General features: G+C 37.6%; 1 protein-coding gene across 3 annotated transcripts in view; it reads left to right on the top strand.

Moving 5' to 3' along the window:
* Sestd1 (SEC14 and spectrin domain containing 1) overlaps window positions 1-18797 on the top strand; it is a 129230-nt gene that overhangs the window by 42175 nt on the left and 68258 nt on the right. For all 3 annotated transcript variants that reach the window (XM_046447411.2, XM_046447410.2, XM_046447413.2), the window contains exons 2-5: window positions 2877-2956; window positions 5722-5830; window positions 12846-12936; window positions 15206-15319. In XM_046447411.2, coding sequence (XP_046303367.1) covers window positions 2902-2956; window positions 5722-5830; window positions 12846-12936; window positions 15206-15319 — 369 coding nt within the window. In that variant the 5' untranslated portion in view covers window positions 2877-2901. The remainder of the gene's footprint in view (window positions 1-2876; window positions 2957-5721; window positions 5831-12845; window positions 12937-15205; window positions 15320-18797) is intronic.

The raw sequence follows: 18797 nt of genomic DNA, 5'->3' as shown, positions 1-18797 counted from the left end.
CAGCCAATTTTCCAACTATCTAGGTACCCACTGGGTGTCTTATAATTCAGTTCAGTTCTGGCACTAAGCACCAGTGCTGTTGTCAAACTCTAAAAGAGTTTAAAGGCTTAATCTCATAAGATTGCCCTCACTTCAGATGCTAGTCACAAATATCGGGTTCCCAGGTTGCCACACTTCTGTCTGACTTGGCTGTAGATCAGGGGTTTTCACGACACCCTTTCTCTCCAGGTTTGCTAATTCACTAAAGTGCTCATAGACCTTAGGAAAACTGTGTATTTATCATTGTAAAGGATTCCATATGTGAACAGCCAAATAGTAGAGATCTGTTGGGCAAGGTATTGGAGGAAGGCATAGAGCTCCTCTGCCCGCTCCTGTGTGCTACCCTCCATCACCTCTCTGTGTGCGCCCACCTGGAAGCTCTCTGAACCCCTGGCTTAGGCGTTTTTATGGAGACTTCATCATGTAGGTATGATTGATTAAATCACTGATGATTGACTCAGTCTCCAGCTCCTCTCTCCTTGGGGTTAGTAGGGTTGAAGTTCTAAGCTTTCAATCAAAGTTTGTATTTTAGCAACCAGCCTCATCCTAAGGTTGTAGAGGACCCAGCCTGTCACTTTATTAGTACAAACTCAGGTGTGAGAGGAAGGGCACATTAGAAAGGACAAAAGTCACTTATCACTCAGGAAATTCCAAGGGTTTTAGGGGTCCTGTGCTAGGAGCCAGGGATATTTTTTATTATGCCACATATGCTCTAGGTATATTTATTCTGCACATAATCTAGAGCTTCATCTTGCTTAATTGGCCAGATGTCAGTGGATATTTTCAGAGCTGTTTTATTGGGAAGCTGACAGTGTGATATGAAAGCTATTTTACTGGAACCAGATTGCCTGGGTGTGAATCCCAACAATCTCATTTATTAACCATGTGAAATTGGGGCAACATTTAACTTGTCTGAGCCCCTGTTGACTCTTTTGTGAAATGGCAATAATAATAATATTTACCTCAGAAATATTGTGAACATTAAATAAGTTAATACAAAGTAATCATTTAGATCAGTGCATAGTTTATAGTACACATTTGGAAAATGTTAAGTATCACAATCATTATTATCATTAGCAGACTTCAAATCAGGTCCCCAACAGGCTGGTCACAGGGCAAGGGAACCAAGAGATGAATTCAAACTTTCTGGATTCTTGTATAGCTCAATAACTCATTGAGTTATAACACTGATCCAGAAACATGAAGTGCTTACTGGGTTTGGATGAAGATGTGAATTGTGAGCTTTTCTTCCTATTTTCTACTGCTTGTCTATTAACTGGGCCAATGTGGAAGAGAAATGAATGAACAAAAATTGCAAACAAATATTTAAGGAAGAAAACTTTAAAAGAACATATCATTTAGTTTGACAGCTTGTTCTCTGTGTAGACAAGTGCAAATAGTGTTTTTTTATTATTAAATATACAAAAGTTGTAGAATAATATACTGGCTTAATTAGTTTTAATTGGCCAGTGTCTGACCATTGTTTAGATGAGATCCTTTTTTGTTTTTCTTTTACTATGCAAGATTGAAAAAAAACAAAACAAACCTATACTTTTTTTTGTAGGGCAGGGCTGGGACTTGAGCATTTAGTTCCATCTGGTAGGTAGCACAGTGCCTGGAATGGGATGAGGTTCCTAGCAGGTGTTTGCTGAATAAATAAAATTCTTTCGTATAAAGAGTCATTTTCCACTCCACTGGAAAATTGTTTTCAAGAGAATATACTTTTACTAAATGCAATAAAATTTCATGGAGCACTCCAAGGAACTGCCCTGTGTTGTGATGGCTGGTGGGAGTGAGATGACGTGGGAGGGAGGGATGGAAAATGTGCTGCAGAGAGCTCTCAGGCATGAGGCTACGTGGAGAAGGACAATGTAATTGAGCCTCTGGTTTTCTTGTTTTTCTTTTCTTTCTTTCTTTTTTTTTTTTTAAAAGATCCTGCTCTCCTACAATTCTGTTTTAGGAGTATGTGGGGCTGGCCAGACCTCTGAATGCCTGCCATGCCAAAGGCCCCATTTAAGGAGCACTCGCTGGCCGCGGCCCTTGCCGTGTGGATACTCCTTTTTTATCCTTAGCATAACTTCTGCCTGTGACTAAGTAGACTCCAGAAAACCAGAGGTAGAACAGTCTATTGTGATTTGGCACAAAACAGTGATTTTGTTATTAAGAAATGAGTTATTTTCCCCCCTCTGGAGAATTTTAAACTGGAAACCATAGAAATATGGAGGCAGTAGTGGGGACAAAAACTAAAGTAGTGTATTAGGAAGTATCTTGAGATGGATGGAAATTAAAATGCATTGTCTGTATTATAGGGTAGACAAAATTCAAGAAATCAGAAATGCTATTTAATATTGGAAGAGAAGGAATCAGATATTTGAATTAAACTGTATAATTAATAAAGAATGCAATAGAAGATTGACTGCCTGCCTGCCTGCCTGATTGATTGATTGATTCATTCATTCATTCAACACATTATTCAACAAATTATTCAACAAATAATTTACTGAGTTACCTCTGTGTACTGGGACTATGTTAGCCCAGGTGTACTGCTCTGAAAAATCATTCAGTCAGTTGGTTATTCTCACCCAGCTGTGATTTTACCCACCGGAGGACATTGACCAAGTCTAGAGATACCTTGACTGTTACAGCTGGGCAGTGCTCTTGGTATTTACTGGGTAGACACCCAGAGCACTGCTAACTGATCAATCTACAGTGCTTGGGAGCTTATCTGCTTCAAAATATTGGTAGTTCTCAGAAGTCCTGGGATAAACCATCATAAATACATATTTCATAGAATGGTTGTTATTTTGTGGTTGACATTTGACTTTTTGTGTTTTCAGAAGTGAGGACGTTTCCTGGAGTGAAATGGAGGCCTCAGTAATATTACCCATTCTGAAGAAAAAACTAGCCTTCCTTTCAGGTATGTTTTCTTAAAATTGGAAATGTTTGATATATAAGTTTACATAAACTTCCTTTCTTTGATAAGTTTGACAGAAGTCATTTTGTTTTTCTGTGAAAGATTTTAAAATGGTATGTCTTAATGAGAGTGAAGAGCTATGTGAGTGGACTGTCAGGGCTGGTTCCTGGCAGGGCAATTTTTATTCTCTTCTGTAATTTAATTAAAATGACCTCTACAAGGTAGATGCCAAATTTCTTACTTCTTAAATAAAAATCTTATAATTAATAATTGAGGGCTGGGGATGTGGCTCAAGCGGTAGCGCGCTTGTGTGGCATGCGTGCGGCCCGGGTTCGATCCTCAGCACCACATACAAACAAAGATGTGTCTGCCGAAAACTAAAAAATAAATATTAAAAAATTCTCTCTCTCTCTCTCTCTCTCTTAAAAAAAATAATTGAATAGGTGGCATCTAAATAATTGTTTCTGAAATCTAGAGTAGTTAGTCTTTGTGAAATCCTGTTCCTTGGCTTTTGTTTCCATGTGTGAGAATGTTGTAGTACACTAGAGCAGTTATAGAATTATCAGTTGCGCTGCTTTTTTTCTCTCTTTATTTTTGGTACTGTGGATTGAACTTGACCGCTGAGCCACACATCCCCAGCCCTATTTTGTATTTTATTTAGAGACAAGGTCTCACTGAGTTGCTAAGCACTTCACTATTGCTAAGGCTGCCTTTGAACTTGAGGTCCTCCTGCCTCAGCTTCCTGATCCGCTGGGATTACAGGCATGGGCCACCATGCATGGCTCTGCTTTCACTTTTAACTGTTTGGAATTGGGTTGTACTGGCTTAACTTTATTTTAGCTTATTAACACTAATCTGTATCACCTAAAACAAGTAAAAGAGAAGCTGTGAGATATTTTGCTAGCCTGAGAGCAGCGGTGTGGTGTGTTGAGTGTTGATTTTCTGGAATTTGGATCATTGAGTAAATCATTCCTACTTCAGAACAGGCACTGTGGCCAGGTACAATAATCCTAGCCTGGGGAGGCAGAGGCAAAGGGCTGCAGTAGAGAGACAAGAGACAGAATGCTCCTGGGTTCCGTCTCCAGTGACCCCCAACCTTCATCTCCCCAACCTGCCACACAAATATAATGGGTACAATGGACCCTATTTGGGGTCATTTGGATGGTATTATCTGCTTTTCCCTTCTTAATCTCACGAGGTCCTGTTATAATACCTTGATAATACTAATGTCTTTTTTCAAAATATCTTATAAATTGGCATGTTTACCTAGTATGAATGATGGAAGATGAAATAAGAAATTGAAGTCTATTAGTATTATTGTCTCCTTATTTTTTTTTTTAAAGAGAGAGAGAGAGAACAACATCTTTATTTTATTTTTATGTGGTGCTGAGGATCCAACCCAGCGCCCCACGCATGCCAGGCAAGCGCGCTACCGCTTGAGCCACATCCCCAGCCCTGAAATCTGTATTTTAAATAAAAACAAGCAATTGGTTCACTATTAATAATTCGTACCGTCACCCTAATGAAGGACAGAAGACCACTTACAGTAGCATGTCATGTCTCTGATGCAAACTTTTTTTTTTTTACTTTACACCTTTCAGTTCTTGGTGATAGATTTCTAAAGCTGATATAGAATCATACTCCTCAGGATTCGCTGGTTTTTAAGCTTTTAACTCTGCTATAATTGTCAGCTGGGTGGGGAGACATGTTCCAGTATGAAAGTCAAGCCTGTGGGGAACTTTCAGAAAAGCTGTGTGTGAATAAAAAAGTTTAAAAGTTACATTTTAATGCATAGGGCACACTAAAGGGATCTTGGACATGCAAGGAGTGTGTGTGCCTCATGCCTTGGCCCCCAGGCCTTAGGAGCCCAGGTCCCAACCTCCTTCTCTGCTGGATGGGGCTTCCTCTTCATGGTCTTATCAACAACATAGGCCTCTATGACCTTGGTGAACCAACTCAGATCATTCCTTATCACAGAACGCTCTCTTGACTGAATTTATAAATTCAACTCCTTTTAAAAATGTCTTAGCATTTTTGTGAAACTTTTCACATATATCACAGCTTTTATCATTTTCTAAATCCCTTTTTATAATGTTTTAATGTATTTTGTATAACATACCCTAGCATATAAATGGTCATATTTCATCCAGTTATTTCTTAGGACATAAAACTTTTCTTCCTAGGTGGAAATTTATTTTATTTTACTTGTAAATGCTTATTGTGCTAGGCACACAGTAGGTGTTGGATGATTGATTACATTAAGAAACAGACTAAATGGAAGAAAATTAAGATGATAACTACTATGTTTGGATGAAGAGTTCATGAGTGAATTTTTTCTCTTATTTTTTTCTAAATTTCTATAATCTTGCTAGATTAGTATAAACATTTATAAACTACAAATAGTCATTAGATATTTTTAAAATTATGTCTTAACCTTGTAATTGTTTTGATAACATTGGATTTAGATATGTATTATGTATTATTTATTAGATGCCTTAATACCTATCATGTCTTAGATTTATTCTTTTTTCTTTTTTGGTACTAGAGATTGAACTCAGGAGCGCTTTTTCACTGAGCTCATCCCCAGCCCTTTTTATATTTTGAGACACCATGTCACTAAGTTACTTAGGCCTCATTTAAGTTGCTGAGACTGGCCTCAAACTTGGAATCCTCCTACCTCAGCCTCTCAAGTCCATGGGATTATAGGGGTGTGCCACTGCACCTGGCTTATTATATGTTACATTTGTATCTTTTTTTTTTCTTTATAGGAGGAAAGGACCGACGAAGTGGCCTCATTCTGACAATTCCATTATGCCTTGAACAAACAAATATGGATGAGCTGAGTGTCACTTTGGACTACCTGCTCAGCATTCCAAGGTGACTGTAAAGGTGTCTTTTCTTATATCTCAATGTTTTTATTCATTTACAATTGGTTCCTGCTATTGTTGAAGTATAATTTGCTATCTTACTTGCTTTAATTAGCAATGAAATTACATTTAAACAGTAGAATCAGTAAGTTATGACCACACAGCAATTAAATACTTACTTTATGCTTTTCATGCACTTACTATATACAGAGTTCTAAAATGTATGTACTACCAGTGTTTAAACAATTAAGAGTCATTATGCCCCTTGGAACATTAGCAGAAATGAAGAAGTTAATTTAGTGGATGTCATCTTTTATTTAGGTCACTGTTTTACTGTATGGATATAAATGAAACTATAGGATTATAATATATTGAGTGAAGGCTACTAGGAATTTTCAAAATATTTTTGTTTTTAGAAAATAATGTTCAAAAAAGTTCATGTATGAATCCATAGGTCTTTGAACTTTTAAATGTCAATTCTTCAGTGAAGACAAAACTTACACCTTCCTATTTGCTTGAGTATACCCATCACTTCAACAGCAAAAACAAAAACAAACCCTCCAAACTTCCTCTCTGACAGTTGATATTTGGGGGACTAAAGTGTTGACCACATGATAGAATCATTTGGGGATATTTTAAAAAAAATTCTGATGCCTCAGGTCCGCTTCCAGAGATTCTGACCCAATTGCATTTGGAAGGTATGCTCAGTAGAATTTTTCTTTAATCCTTTAAGCTTCCCATATAATTCTAATATGCAGCTAGATTTGCAAGACTCAGCAGTGAAGCATGACAGTGATCACAGGTTTGTGTGAGTGAAATCTAGAGGCAGAAAAAGAAACCAATCTATATATATGCCCTTAAGCTCTAGATGGTGAATTTAAAATGTTTTAGTCACAGTAGACAATTCTCTTTTTTCTTATCCTGTATCTGCATTTTATTGACATAATAACTTATTTTATTTAAAACCATCTTTAAGAGTACAGGTTAAAACTATATCTGGGAAAAAATTTCAATAGTTTAGTGATTATATTGCTGATTATTTTTTTTCTGTATTGGAGAAGACTTAAATTAAAAATTTAATTTTTTTTTCACTTTCTGGAGAGGAAATTATCAGGCCCCAAAGTTGTGTGTTCATATTGAATAACCTTATAGTCCTTTGGACTGCTGATGTTTGATTTATATTGTTCACCATTAGGTAACAAATTTCTTTTTTAGGTAACTGAGATTTGCTAGAGTTACAGCTCACAGATTATGGTAAAAGTACTCATAGATGGGTTTGTAGAAGGTTAACTCTTTCAGGGAATTTGGAGAACGTCAGAACCACCTTCCTTATTTTATGGTTGAGGGGATTGAAACTTAGAGGTCAGGGTTACTTGTCCAGGATCACACAGCCAGTTAGTAGTAGAGCTGGGTCTAGAATCTATGATTCCTGACACTCATCCAAAACCTCTTTGTACTTCAGATGACTATTATACAGTATAAATGCTGTTGAGAAGCACAGGCATGGAGCTGGACCGCTGGGTTCAGACTCCATCACTGGCCCTGTGGGCCACATGCTTTTGGTGGAGCCACCTAAGCTGCTTGTCCCTCTGGGCCTCAGTTCCCTCAAATGTGGCATGGGAATGAGGATGATAGTGTTTGTCTTATAGGGAGTTATAAGAATTAAATGAGGAAATACTACCCATTACACTTCCTTAATTGTGGGACAATCTTTCTGTATCTGGCCTCCAATCATCATCCATTGTGGGGCCTATTCTGAATTTAGTTCTAAAAAAATTTGGTAAGACAAACTCAAACAAATACTCAACTCAAACTTCTATGTGTTTGTTTAGTTATCCCAACAAATGTGAGATGCTCAGTGTTAGGGTTTGGATATGAAGTACCCCCCCCCCCCCAAGGCTCAAGGGTTCACTTGTAATCCCAGTGGCTCGGGAGGCTGAGACAGGAGGCTCATGAGTTCGAAGCCAGCCTCAGCAAAAGTGAGGTGCTGAGCAACTCAGTGAGATGCTGTCTGTAAATAAAGTACAAAACAGAACTGGGGATGTGGCTCAGTGGTTGAGTACCCCTGAGTTCAATCCCTAGTAGCCAAAAAGACCAAAAAAAAAAAAAAAAAAAAGACTCAACGGTTAAGGCTTGATTACCAATGCAGCAATATTCAAAGGTGGGGCTTTTGGCATGAGGACTCTGACCTTATGGGTTGATGACAACTGAATGACTACCTGGAGGAAGAGGGAGCAAGTGCCTGAGCATGTGCCTCCTGGCTATCATGGGCTGAGCAGCACCCCAACACCATATCCTATCAACCTACCATCACAAGTCACCTGTTGTCTTCTGAATCTCAGCCTCGATGCTGGAGGAAAACCCAGCAAGTTTGTCCAAACAAGTACGCAGGTCTCTAATCCTTCCTCAGGCATTTTTCAAAAGTAATCTAAACTATAAATAGTTTTTGCTTTTCATCTGAATTTCCAAACCAGACTTCATGTAAGATTTGGTGATTCCTTGGAAAACTTGGAATGGAACCACCATTTGACCCAGCTATCCCATTCCTCGGTTTATTCCCAAAGGACTTAAAAACAGCATTCTATAGTGACATAGCCACATCAATGCTTATAGCAGCACAATTCACAATAGCTAAACTGTGGAACCAACCTAGATGCCCTTCAATGGATGAATGGATAAAGAAACTGTGGTATATATACACAGTGGAATATTACTCAGCATTAAAAGAGAATAAAAGCATGGCATTTACAGGTAAATGGATGGAGTTGGAGAATATCGTGCTCAGTGTAGTAAGCTAATCCCCAAAATACAAATGCCCAATATCTTCTCTTATATGAGGATACTAATACATAGTGGGGATGGGGTGGGGGCATGGGAGGAATGGAAGAACTTTAGATAGGGCAAAGGGGAGGGAGTGCAAAGGAGGGGGTAAAGGTGTAAGAAAGACAGTAGAATGAGATGGATATCATTACCCTAGGTACATTTATGAAGACATAAATGGTGTGTACAACCAGAGACATGAAAAATTGTGCTCTATATGTGTTCTATGAATTGAATTACATCCTGCTGTTGTATATCACAAATTAGAGTAAATAAATTAAAAAAGAAACATCAGAATAAAGAGGTTTAATGATGTGCAGAAAATCACAGAGACATTAAGGACATAAATCTTGTCACTCAGTAAATACATGAGAGCCTACTGGGAGCTTTTCCTCGTTCTAGGTGCTGAGGTAGTGGGTGAACAAAGCAGACCCCATAGTCAGCACATCCTGTAGGTCAGACAGACATAATACACACAGGCACAGAGTGTTTGACACTCCTGAGTTATGAAAGCAAATCATAATCAGGAGACTGATAGAGTACAGGGGGTATGTGGTGATAGTTTACAAAGATAACATTTTACTAGAGCTGATTGAAGTGAGGGGCTCTACATGTATCTGATGAAAGACCATTTAAGACTGAGGGAGAAGGCTGGGGGTGGTGGCATACACCTGTAATTCCACTGACTCAGGAGACTGAGGCAGGAGAATCCCAAGTTTGAGGGCAGCCTCAGCAATCTGTTGAGGACTTCAGCAACTTAGCAAGACCCTGTCTCAAAAAATAAAAAAAGAACTTTACCACTGGGGATGTAGCCCAGGGGTAAAGTGCTCCTGGGTTTAATCCCTAGCACCCAAAACAAAAACAAAACAGAGGGAGCAGAGTATGCAAAGGCTCTGAGGCAGGAGCAAGTCTAGTATGTTGTGGAAACAGCTCGGAGGCGAATGTGGCTGGAGTAGTATGAGAGAGAAGCAGAATGCTGGCCTGTGGTCAGAAGGAAAGGCTGGAGTCAGTCATGGAGGCTCATGTGGGCCACAGTCAGAGCTTCAGCTCTGAATGAGAAGGAAGAGGTCAGACTCAGAAGTTGTGTAACACACATCATCTGAAAAAAATTTAAAGGCTCTCTAAAGTTAAAGCACCATGTTAGAAGTTGCTCAAGTATTACTAAGACATTATTCTTTTCTCTGGAAGCATGTTACCTAATGAAGATGAGTTGAAAGCAAGTAATTATAATAAAAGCATAAGTGAAGTTAGTGCTGTTATGTGGGCAGAAGCGGAATTCTGTGAATGTACGAGAAGGTGCTCTCGTTTGTAGCTGAAGAAATTAGTGGAGTGCAGTAGGATACTGAGCCCAGGGAGTCTCTCAACCATCCCTTTCTTCATCAGAAGTGAGTGAGCTTATTAAGGAGCCTCACTTCTTTTACAGAGCTGTTTTAAACTTGGCCATGTCACCTTTTGAGAGGCTCCACTGGAGTAGGCATGAGGAGGCAGGGTCCTAGGTGTTTTTTCTTTTACTACTGTAAAAGTTATAAACACGCTAGTAGTAATGTAATAATTTATTAAGGTTCTGCAACATGCCTTTTTTAAAGGCATAACATGCTTCTAAATTAAATATGTTGTTAAATGTTTAAACCATCACTCCACTTGAAGGAATGAAGTCAGCAACAAACAATTTCCTTTCAAAAATTTGAAAGACGACTTCATCTTGCAATTTTGAAATAATATCTTTGGATTTTGTGTATTTTCATTATCTGTTAACTTAGTAAAATGTGAGAAAATTATGATTAAAGGTATTTATAGTATGTTAAAAGATAAATTTATGTGTTTTATTCAAGATCACTACAGATGGTATTTGCAAGCTTCATTACTTAGTTTTAATGTACAGATTAATTTATAGTTTGCTTTCAGGCTTAAAATGTTTTGTAAAACATTTAACAAAATGGTTGTGTAACTTGCTTCTCAGAGATGTAGAGGCTGATGACAAGAAACTATCAAATTCTGGGACTGGCACATTTTTGGTGGAAAGGCCCTGTGCTGGCCAGCTCTGTGGTAGTGCGTTGGGGGAGGCCCTGAGTTGTTGCTACCTCTCCAGAGACAACTCAGCAGCCAGCCGCCCTGTCTAGGATGATCATTCTGGGGCTTGTATCTCAGCCCAGGCATGGTGGTCTTTCTAGATACCTAGTTGTTGGGGGAACTCCAGGAATTTCCTCCTTGCCTGAGCCTGAACATAGTAATTTGGTGTGGGGTTCGCTTCCCTCCTCAAGTCATTATATGCTGTTGCTAATCCACTAATCAGTGTGTTGTGTCACCTTTTTTGTCTCCAAGAACACCTGGTAGATACTTTATTTTGTAATGCCAGTTCAAAAATTGAGTACTTAAATTTTCTTTAAGTTGAGATTTAATTCATATATGAAAATCACCCTTTTCATAAAATATACAATTCAGTAGATTTTAGTATAATAATCACAGGATTGTGCAACTATCACACTAATTCCAGCTTATTTTCCTCTGTCCAGAGAATTTTTTACACATTTGCAATCACTCTCCACTTTGGCTTCTGTCAGTCACTAATCTACCTTCTATCTCTGTGGATTTGCCTGTTATACACATTTCATTTAAGTGGAATCTCACAACATGTGGCCTTTTTCATCTGGTTTCTTTTACTTGGCATGTTTTCAAGGTATATCTATGCTGTAGATAGATTGTCGTATCAGTCCTTCTTTCTTATGAACGAATACAATTTTATTGTATTCCCCCCGTTTATCAGTTATTAGACATTTGGATTGTTTCTGCTTTTTGACTATCATAAATCATGCTACTCTGAGCATTTATGTGCAAATTTTTATGTGAAGACTTCATTTTGCCTCCTCAAGCACTTCTCTCTACTTTGGAAGCTCGGCTTCTCTCTCTACCTACAGAAGAGCCTATTCTCCCTCTGAGTTTTTAGCAGCATTTTTGAGGTCTTACTGTTTCTCAGTACAGCTGGACTTGTTTCTCCAAGGACCCTCTTGGGACTCACATAAATGCTTGGAGGGAATGGGGAGGACCAGTGAACTCTCCCAGAATGTTGGATTTAAATTCTAGAAAAAGGTCTGCTGTTTACCTTTTCTACAGTATAGGTGATTGAGAGAACTTTTGGTGGGGACAGCTTTCACTCTCCAGTTCTTCTCTGCTAAGCAAGGTTGCAGGTTCTTTCTCTGTATTGGAGTAAAGGCAATTGATGCTTGCATAAAGTTGATAAGTAAAGTAGTAGTAGTAGTGGTTATGTAATTTTGTCTTTTGGATGGAGTTTTTCCATACAGAAGTTGTGCTATATGAGGGTAGACTACATATTTGAATAATTGGATATAATATATAGCAGTAACATGCCGGGAGCGGTGGCATGTCTATGATTCCAGCAACTTGGGAGGTTGAGGCAGAGAAGGATTGTATGTTTGAGGCCAGCCTTAGCAAATTAGTGAAGCTCCAAGCAACCCAGTGAAACCCTGTCTCAAAATAAAGAGGGCTGGGAATGTGTCTTAGTGGTAGAATGCCCTGGGTTCAATCCCTGGTACAAAAAAAAAAAAAGGAAGAGAGAGAGAGGAGGCACATGTTCAACCTATTTTTCCACAATTAAGTATTTTATTTGTCAGGTAGCTGAATGAGAAAGAGCAGAGATGGACCAGATTTGGTGTATTCAAGCTTTGAATTATTTTGTATAGCAAATTCTATTTCATCATATTAAATTTCCCCAAAAGAATACCAACAAGCCAGGTTCCAAGGTTTAATGACATTCTTATTTTCTTCCTGTTTTAAACTATTACTTTGCAAATCTTATATTTCATTAGGAAGGAGAGACAAGAAGTACATAAGCACTTGACAATCCGTAGTTGCCTACTTTGCCAGGATTCCATTGTACAAATGAAAAAATTGAGAGCTAGTGAGACTGCTTGAATGTTGCTTTGATTTCATCACTTTTTAAGACATTAACTTTTCAGGATTTTAGAGTAATTTTCTTTCAACATTAACTTGTAAATTAACTTTCCTGGAATTAAAAAAAATTGCTTCTGAAAATTGTGAAGAATTTTGTTTATTGATAATGAAGGCCAAATCAAGTAAGGTAAATTCAATCCCCTATATTATTAAAATTTTTTACCTTCTTTATTTAGAATTATGAAGAATAAAATCCAGAGCTCATTTTAATACGTTATAATTTTGTTTCATTTCAGTGAAAAATGTAAGGCTAGAGGATTTACTGTGATAGTGGATGGAAGAAAATCACAGTGGAATGTGGTGAAAACAGTCGTCTTAATGCTACAGGTGAGTCATTTTTTTGTTTGTTTATCAGAAAATCTTTTTATTTTATACACAACAAATCATGATGAAAATGACAAATGTATTCAATTTATTGGACCATGCTCAGACTTCTTGGCAGTGACCGAACTCTGAAAATGTGTATGTCACTATTGGATTGTTGGAATTCAATTTTTATATGTTTGAATTTATGAGTAAAGTAAATCTCAGCCCCATAGTACACATTTGTAAATACGTGAAGATAATATGTCACGTTCAAGTCATTTAAACAAGGCAGTCATGGCTCTCGGGTGTGCAGGTGAGCACCAGGAGAATTCCAGGGAGCTGGCAGGTAGGCTGCTGATCTCATCATGCCCCTGTGCTCCCAGCTTGTGCCACAGTTGGAAGCAAGCCTGGGTAAGTTTAGCCTGAAGAGGTCTCTCAGTGACTCTGGTATGTATTTCCATTCTGGCCCCCCTTTTCCTCCAAAGCCTTCAGGATTCATGATGATCTTAGTAGTCACTCATAGCCCAGAAGAAATTTACTTAACAGCTGTGTCCTCAGGGACTTCAACAGGTCAAAATTAACTTTAAGTTATGAATTGCTTGAGAACTGACTGTAGTCTTGTGTTTTATATTAACTGTGTTCCTCACAGAATATTTCTGCTAACTCTGGCATGTAGTAGGTATCTTACTATAGTAGATTGAAAATATGGTAATATGAAATGGAAAAATAAAACATCTGAGGGATTGAAGAAGGTAGATTGTTCTCATGGATCTGGCCTTCCTTAAAAGGGCTCTGGAGATGGTAAACTTTGAGTTAAATAACAGATATTATCTAATTTAATGAGAACAAATGAAAAATGATTTCTGGAAGGGATTGTGACTTAGTGATAGCTCAAAAATGAAGCAAATTCAGTGAAGGAAGTTGATAACCAGGCCAGTTTGGGGAAAATATAATTTGCCAGTAACCTAGGATAGTGAACATTGAGTTAGGTGAATACCAGTGATATTGAAAGAAAAATCAAGAATTCTAAGTGAATTGGAGAAATAATTGGTAGTTGCTTTAAGGTTTTGTGAAAGAAATATAATTTAAAAGTTTAAGTGATAACCAAGTAGAAAGAGTCTCAATGTTTTATCATGTATTTAGGATAATTGGGAAAAAGGTATTTGAGGGGTGGGAACAAAGTGTTATTTTTAGTTTTTAGTTAACAGTTTCAATGCTTAATTTGGTTCAGGTGCTGTGTTAAGCTTCTGTATAAATTATCTCATTTAATTTTAGCTTCACAATGTTGCAGAGCAGGTTCTTTATCTTCAAAGGTCAATTGAGGTCCAAGAATTGTAAATAACTTAAAACTAGAAATTGGTGCAGCCTGAGCACCAGCCCTTGGCTTTATGCTTGCCAAGGATTATTTACCAGCAGCATGATCTAAAGTCTCAGGGAAAGTCCTAAGGTGGAGACAGGCCTATATTCCAGGAGAAGGTACGGCTGTTATAGAGGAGTAACCCAGAAATCAACAGAGACTAAGCTGGGAGGACCTCAGTGGCCCTGGAAAGGGATTTGAATTTCTATTTTGAGAATGACAGAATGTCAAGAAGTAAGGTCTGTTAGTAGGATATTTCAGAAGCCGACTGGTTTGGGGATATTGGCATTACAGTTGGTAGGAATGGTTTAAGATGTATTTTAAAGTTAGGTTATACAGGACTTCCTGATAAAATATGTGTGCAATATTTAGGTCAATAAATGTTAATTTCCATTCTTGAGGTAATAAAGAATAACCCTATCTAGTGAATGTGAAATTGAATTCCATCAAAGCTTAGTTAGTTCTTTGTCGTCTTCTTCAAGTAATAATCATGTAGAATCTCAACCTTTTCTCTGTATTGACTGATAAGACAATTTATTTTGTGAGAAAATTCATTTATATCTTATGAAGAAATTCTTCAGGATGGTAGTATTAGAAATGCTTTTTTCATATAACAGAAAGACCATTTAAATAATTTCTCAGCTAAAAATTAAGTCTTGCAATTTAAGCATATTCCTAGTAGAGAGATTGAAGAAGACATACACAAAAAAATTTACTATCTGTTTAATATTGTTTGAAATCTTTTCTGGCTAACTTGTCTTTCCTGTTTGCATTGCCATTTATGTTTTAAAGTTTGGAGTATTACTTCTACTTTATTATTTTAATTCTTTTTCAAAGTCTCTTAGCATATTCATGATTATCTAGTAATTTGAAAGTTTAGTAATTTACTCATTTTACATGTGTAATTTACATTTATTTTTCTGTATTTTACAGAATGTTGTTCCAGCTGAGGTGTCCCTTGTTTGTGTTGTGAAGCCAGATGAATTTTGGGATAAGAAAGTGACACATTTTTGTTTTTGGAAAGAAAAGGATAGACTTGGCTTTGAGGTAAATATATTTTTTTTAAAAAAAAGTGTATTATATCTCTTAGTTTTAGTTTGTTCCTGTTGGTTACTAAGCAATGCTCAAATAGTACCTAAGTAATACTACAATTAGTGTATAGTTGTTAAATGAATTCTGATTCATTGTCAAAGACTTTTGCAAAAGCCTTTTTATTTTTATTTATATTAACTTCTTTGAAAAAGTAGAACCTTTTAATTTAAAAAATTTTCATTGCATTACCCAGAGTAAACAACTATGAGAAAATTCTAGACATTTGGAGTTGAAATTAAAGTGTACTTTCTATGATGTATCTAATTATTTTTTAATATCTTGCTTAGTTTGTTGGGTTGTTTTCTTTTTCTTTCTTTTTTTTTTTTTTTGGATACTGGCAATTGAACCCAGGGCAATTTACCACTGAGCTATATCCCTAGCCCCTTTTATGTTTTATTTTGAGACATGGTCTCCCCTAAGTTTCTTAGATGCTGAGGCTGTCCTTGAACTTGTGATCCTCCTGCCTCAGCCTCTTGTGTAGTAGGGATTCCAAGTGTGCACCTCTGTGCCCAATTCTTACTTAGTTTTGATGGATGAACACAGTATCCATCTTGTCTTATTGACGCTATTCTCTTTCTCTCTCACTTTTCTTTTATGAAAATACATCTTATTAAAAATAAGAAAGAAGCCCTAAGATGGAATATAAATTTAGACAATTTTGTCATGTTTTTCTTTTACAGCCTGTTGAATTTCCAGTTTTTTAGTAAAGAGTTGATTGATACCAAAGTCTATCTCTGGAAAAACAATGTCTAACCCATTCTGTAGAATATAGACACTGGGAATGCTTATAAGAATTTGATAGTAAAGTTTCATTTTGGACCTTGCTGTAATATAATAGTCATTTTTATTTTCATGGAAATCAATATCAGCATATTTTTGGTAGAGAGGAAAGGTGGCCAATGTATATTAGAAAGACTTAAGAAAGCCTAGTTTATTCTTAAATGAGATAGCTAGAAGATTCTTGAAAATGTTGATTTTTTCCCCCCTTTCACTTAAAAAAATGCAGCTATAGTTTATGTGTAGTATATTCATTTGAGGGTATAAGTCTGAGCTTTCTGAACAAACAGAAAATATAATAGTTTCAAAACTACTGCCACAATCAAGAAATCAGGAAATGTCTCAGCATTCCCAGAAGTCCCTGTGTTCCGTAGTCAGCTTCTCCATCTACAGCCCCCATCAGCCATTGATATGCTTTATGTCCCAACAGCCCTGCATTTTCCAGAAGGTCATATAAGAGGAATAATATAGCAGGTAGCATTTTAAATATGGCTTCTTTCACATAGCATTTAAGATTCACTCCTATTGTTTCATGTGTTTCTCTTATTGCTGACCAGTGTTGCATGACATAGATGTGTCCGCTTGTTGATTGGTTCCCAGCTGAGAGACACTTGGGGCTATTTTCAGTTTTTCTTGATTACAAGTAAAGTCATTATGAACATTCATTTGTAGGGTGTTTTTGTTGTTGTTGTTGTTATTTTTTGGTGAACATAGATTTTTATTTTGAGGGATAAAATACCTAGAAGTAGGATTATGGGGTCATATATTAAGTATCTGTTTATAAGAAATTGCCAATAGCAGTGTAAGTTGCTATATGATTTTTCACCACCACCAGCAAAGTGTGAAAGTTCCAGTTGTATCCTTGTCAGTGTTGGGTATTATCAGAGGGTTGTTTTTTCCCCCTTTGTTTTAAATAATAGCTATTTAAATGCACGTGTAGATATTTCTCTTTTGTGGCCTTCATTACATTTTTCTAATGACTAATGGTGTTAGGATCTTTTCAAGTGCTTATTTGCCATCCATGTTCCTTCTTTGATGATAAAGAAAAACTGTCTTTACTCATAACACTTCTGACAACAGATGTGTGGCTATTTGTTCATTTATTTTCTTTTCCACACCCGCCAATTCTCTCTCTCTGGGCATCATCTGGTGTCCTGTCGTTTATTTTCAGTTTTGATACAACCTCAGCTAGCAAGACCCAAAAGTAAAGGCCTCAGTTCCTAAACTGCCCCCATTTCAGTTGCCGGTTCCAAGTTTTGAATACCCAGGGTACCCAACATTTTGTTCGATTTGACTACAAATTAGGGGTTCACACAATTCCTTTAAGGCTCAGTAATTTGCCATAAGGTCTCACAGACACTTCTCAGAAGGAAGCACTTTACTTAAATTTTGTATTTTGTTAGAAAGGATATCATGGAGTGAGACCTAGAAGTATCCTGAGCATAGGAGCCATAGTCCCTAAAAGGGGTTGGAGTGTCCCAGCCCCTCAGCATATGGATGTGCTGAACAACCTAGCTCTCTGAACCCTGAATTTTAGGACTTTTTCTGGAGGCTTCATTAAGAAGACACGATTGATGATATTCTTGGCTACCAGTGGGTAACTCAATCTCTAGCCTTTCTTCCTTCCTGAGAGGTAGGAGGATGGGACTGAAAGTTCAAACTCTCTAGTCACATTTATCTTTTTGGTCACTTGCCCTCATCTTGAAGCCTTGAAGAGGCCCCTGTGGGAGACCAACCTTGCACGTGACTGGGTCACACTGCCCGGCTGCGTGCTGAGGCGCTCAGTTACCCACTCTTCTTGGGTTTAAGGGTCGGTGTCTCATGCATGGGTGTGTCTTGCTACAGCCCCATGGGTGAAGCTCTGCTCACCTGTTCCTTTGTAATATAACCCCTTACCCTGTTTAGGATAGAATCTTCCATGGAAGTGCCTTGTGTGTGTCCCCTTCTCTTACTGTGCCCTTCGGTGTGGCCTACCCAGGTGTCAGTCAACCTGCTGACAGTGGACATCATGAAGATAGACTCAGCCCCCTGAAACCTGACCCCTTGCCTCATTTGAATAGCTTCTCCTCAATAAAAGGGGTCAGCCAGTGCTCTCACTGTCTCTCTTCCTGCGGACCCTTAAGGTCAGAGGAGCCATCACAGCAACCCCAAAGAAAAAGGTATTTGTGTCTCTTGTGTGGTTATTTTGTGCAGCCCAGTCAGCCCAGTTCAACTGGAGTAACCCCTGAGCCAGGCGGGCCCCCCCTCCAGCCACCCATCATCTCATTTGCATATAAAAGAACAATCATTCTAGAGATGCCAAGGGTCTTAGAAGCTCTTAGAGAAATGAAGATACACCGTTTTAAGGTTCTTTCTCTACACTGCAAGTACTACTTCAAATAATATACTATAATTATTATTATTATTATTTTATGTTTCTGCACTAGCTAAAGTGCTGCTTTCTTTCTTTCCTTCTTTCTTTCTTTCTTTTATTATTATTGGTTGTTCAAAACATTACAAAGCTCTTGGCATATCATATTTCATACATTTGATTCAAGTGTGGGTTATGAACTCCCATTTTTACCCCATATACAGATTGCAGAATCACATCAGTTACACATCCACATTTTTACATATTGCCATACTAGTGACTGTTGTATTCTGCTGCCTTTCCTAT

Source organism: Marmota monax, unplaced genomic scaffold (assembly GCF_021218885.2).
Source record: "Marmota monax isolate L192 unplaced genomic scaffold, Marmota_monax_Labrador192_F-V1.1 WCK01_AAM20220418_F8-fsc00007, whole genome shotgun sequence".
Classification (NCBI taxonomy): Eukaryota; Metazoa; Chordata; class Mammalia; order Rodentia; family Sciuridae; genus Marmota; species Marmota monax.
Note: the sequence above shows the minus strand (reverse complement) of the source record. Positions and strands in the feature narration are given on the sequence as shown.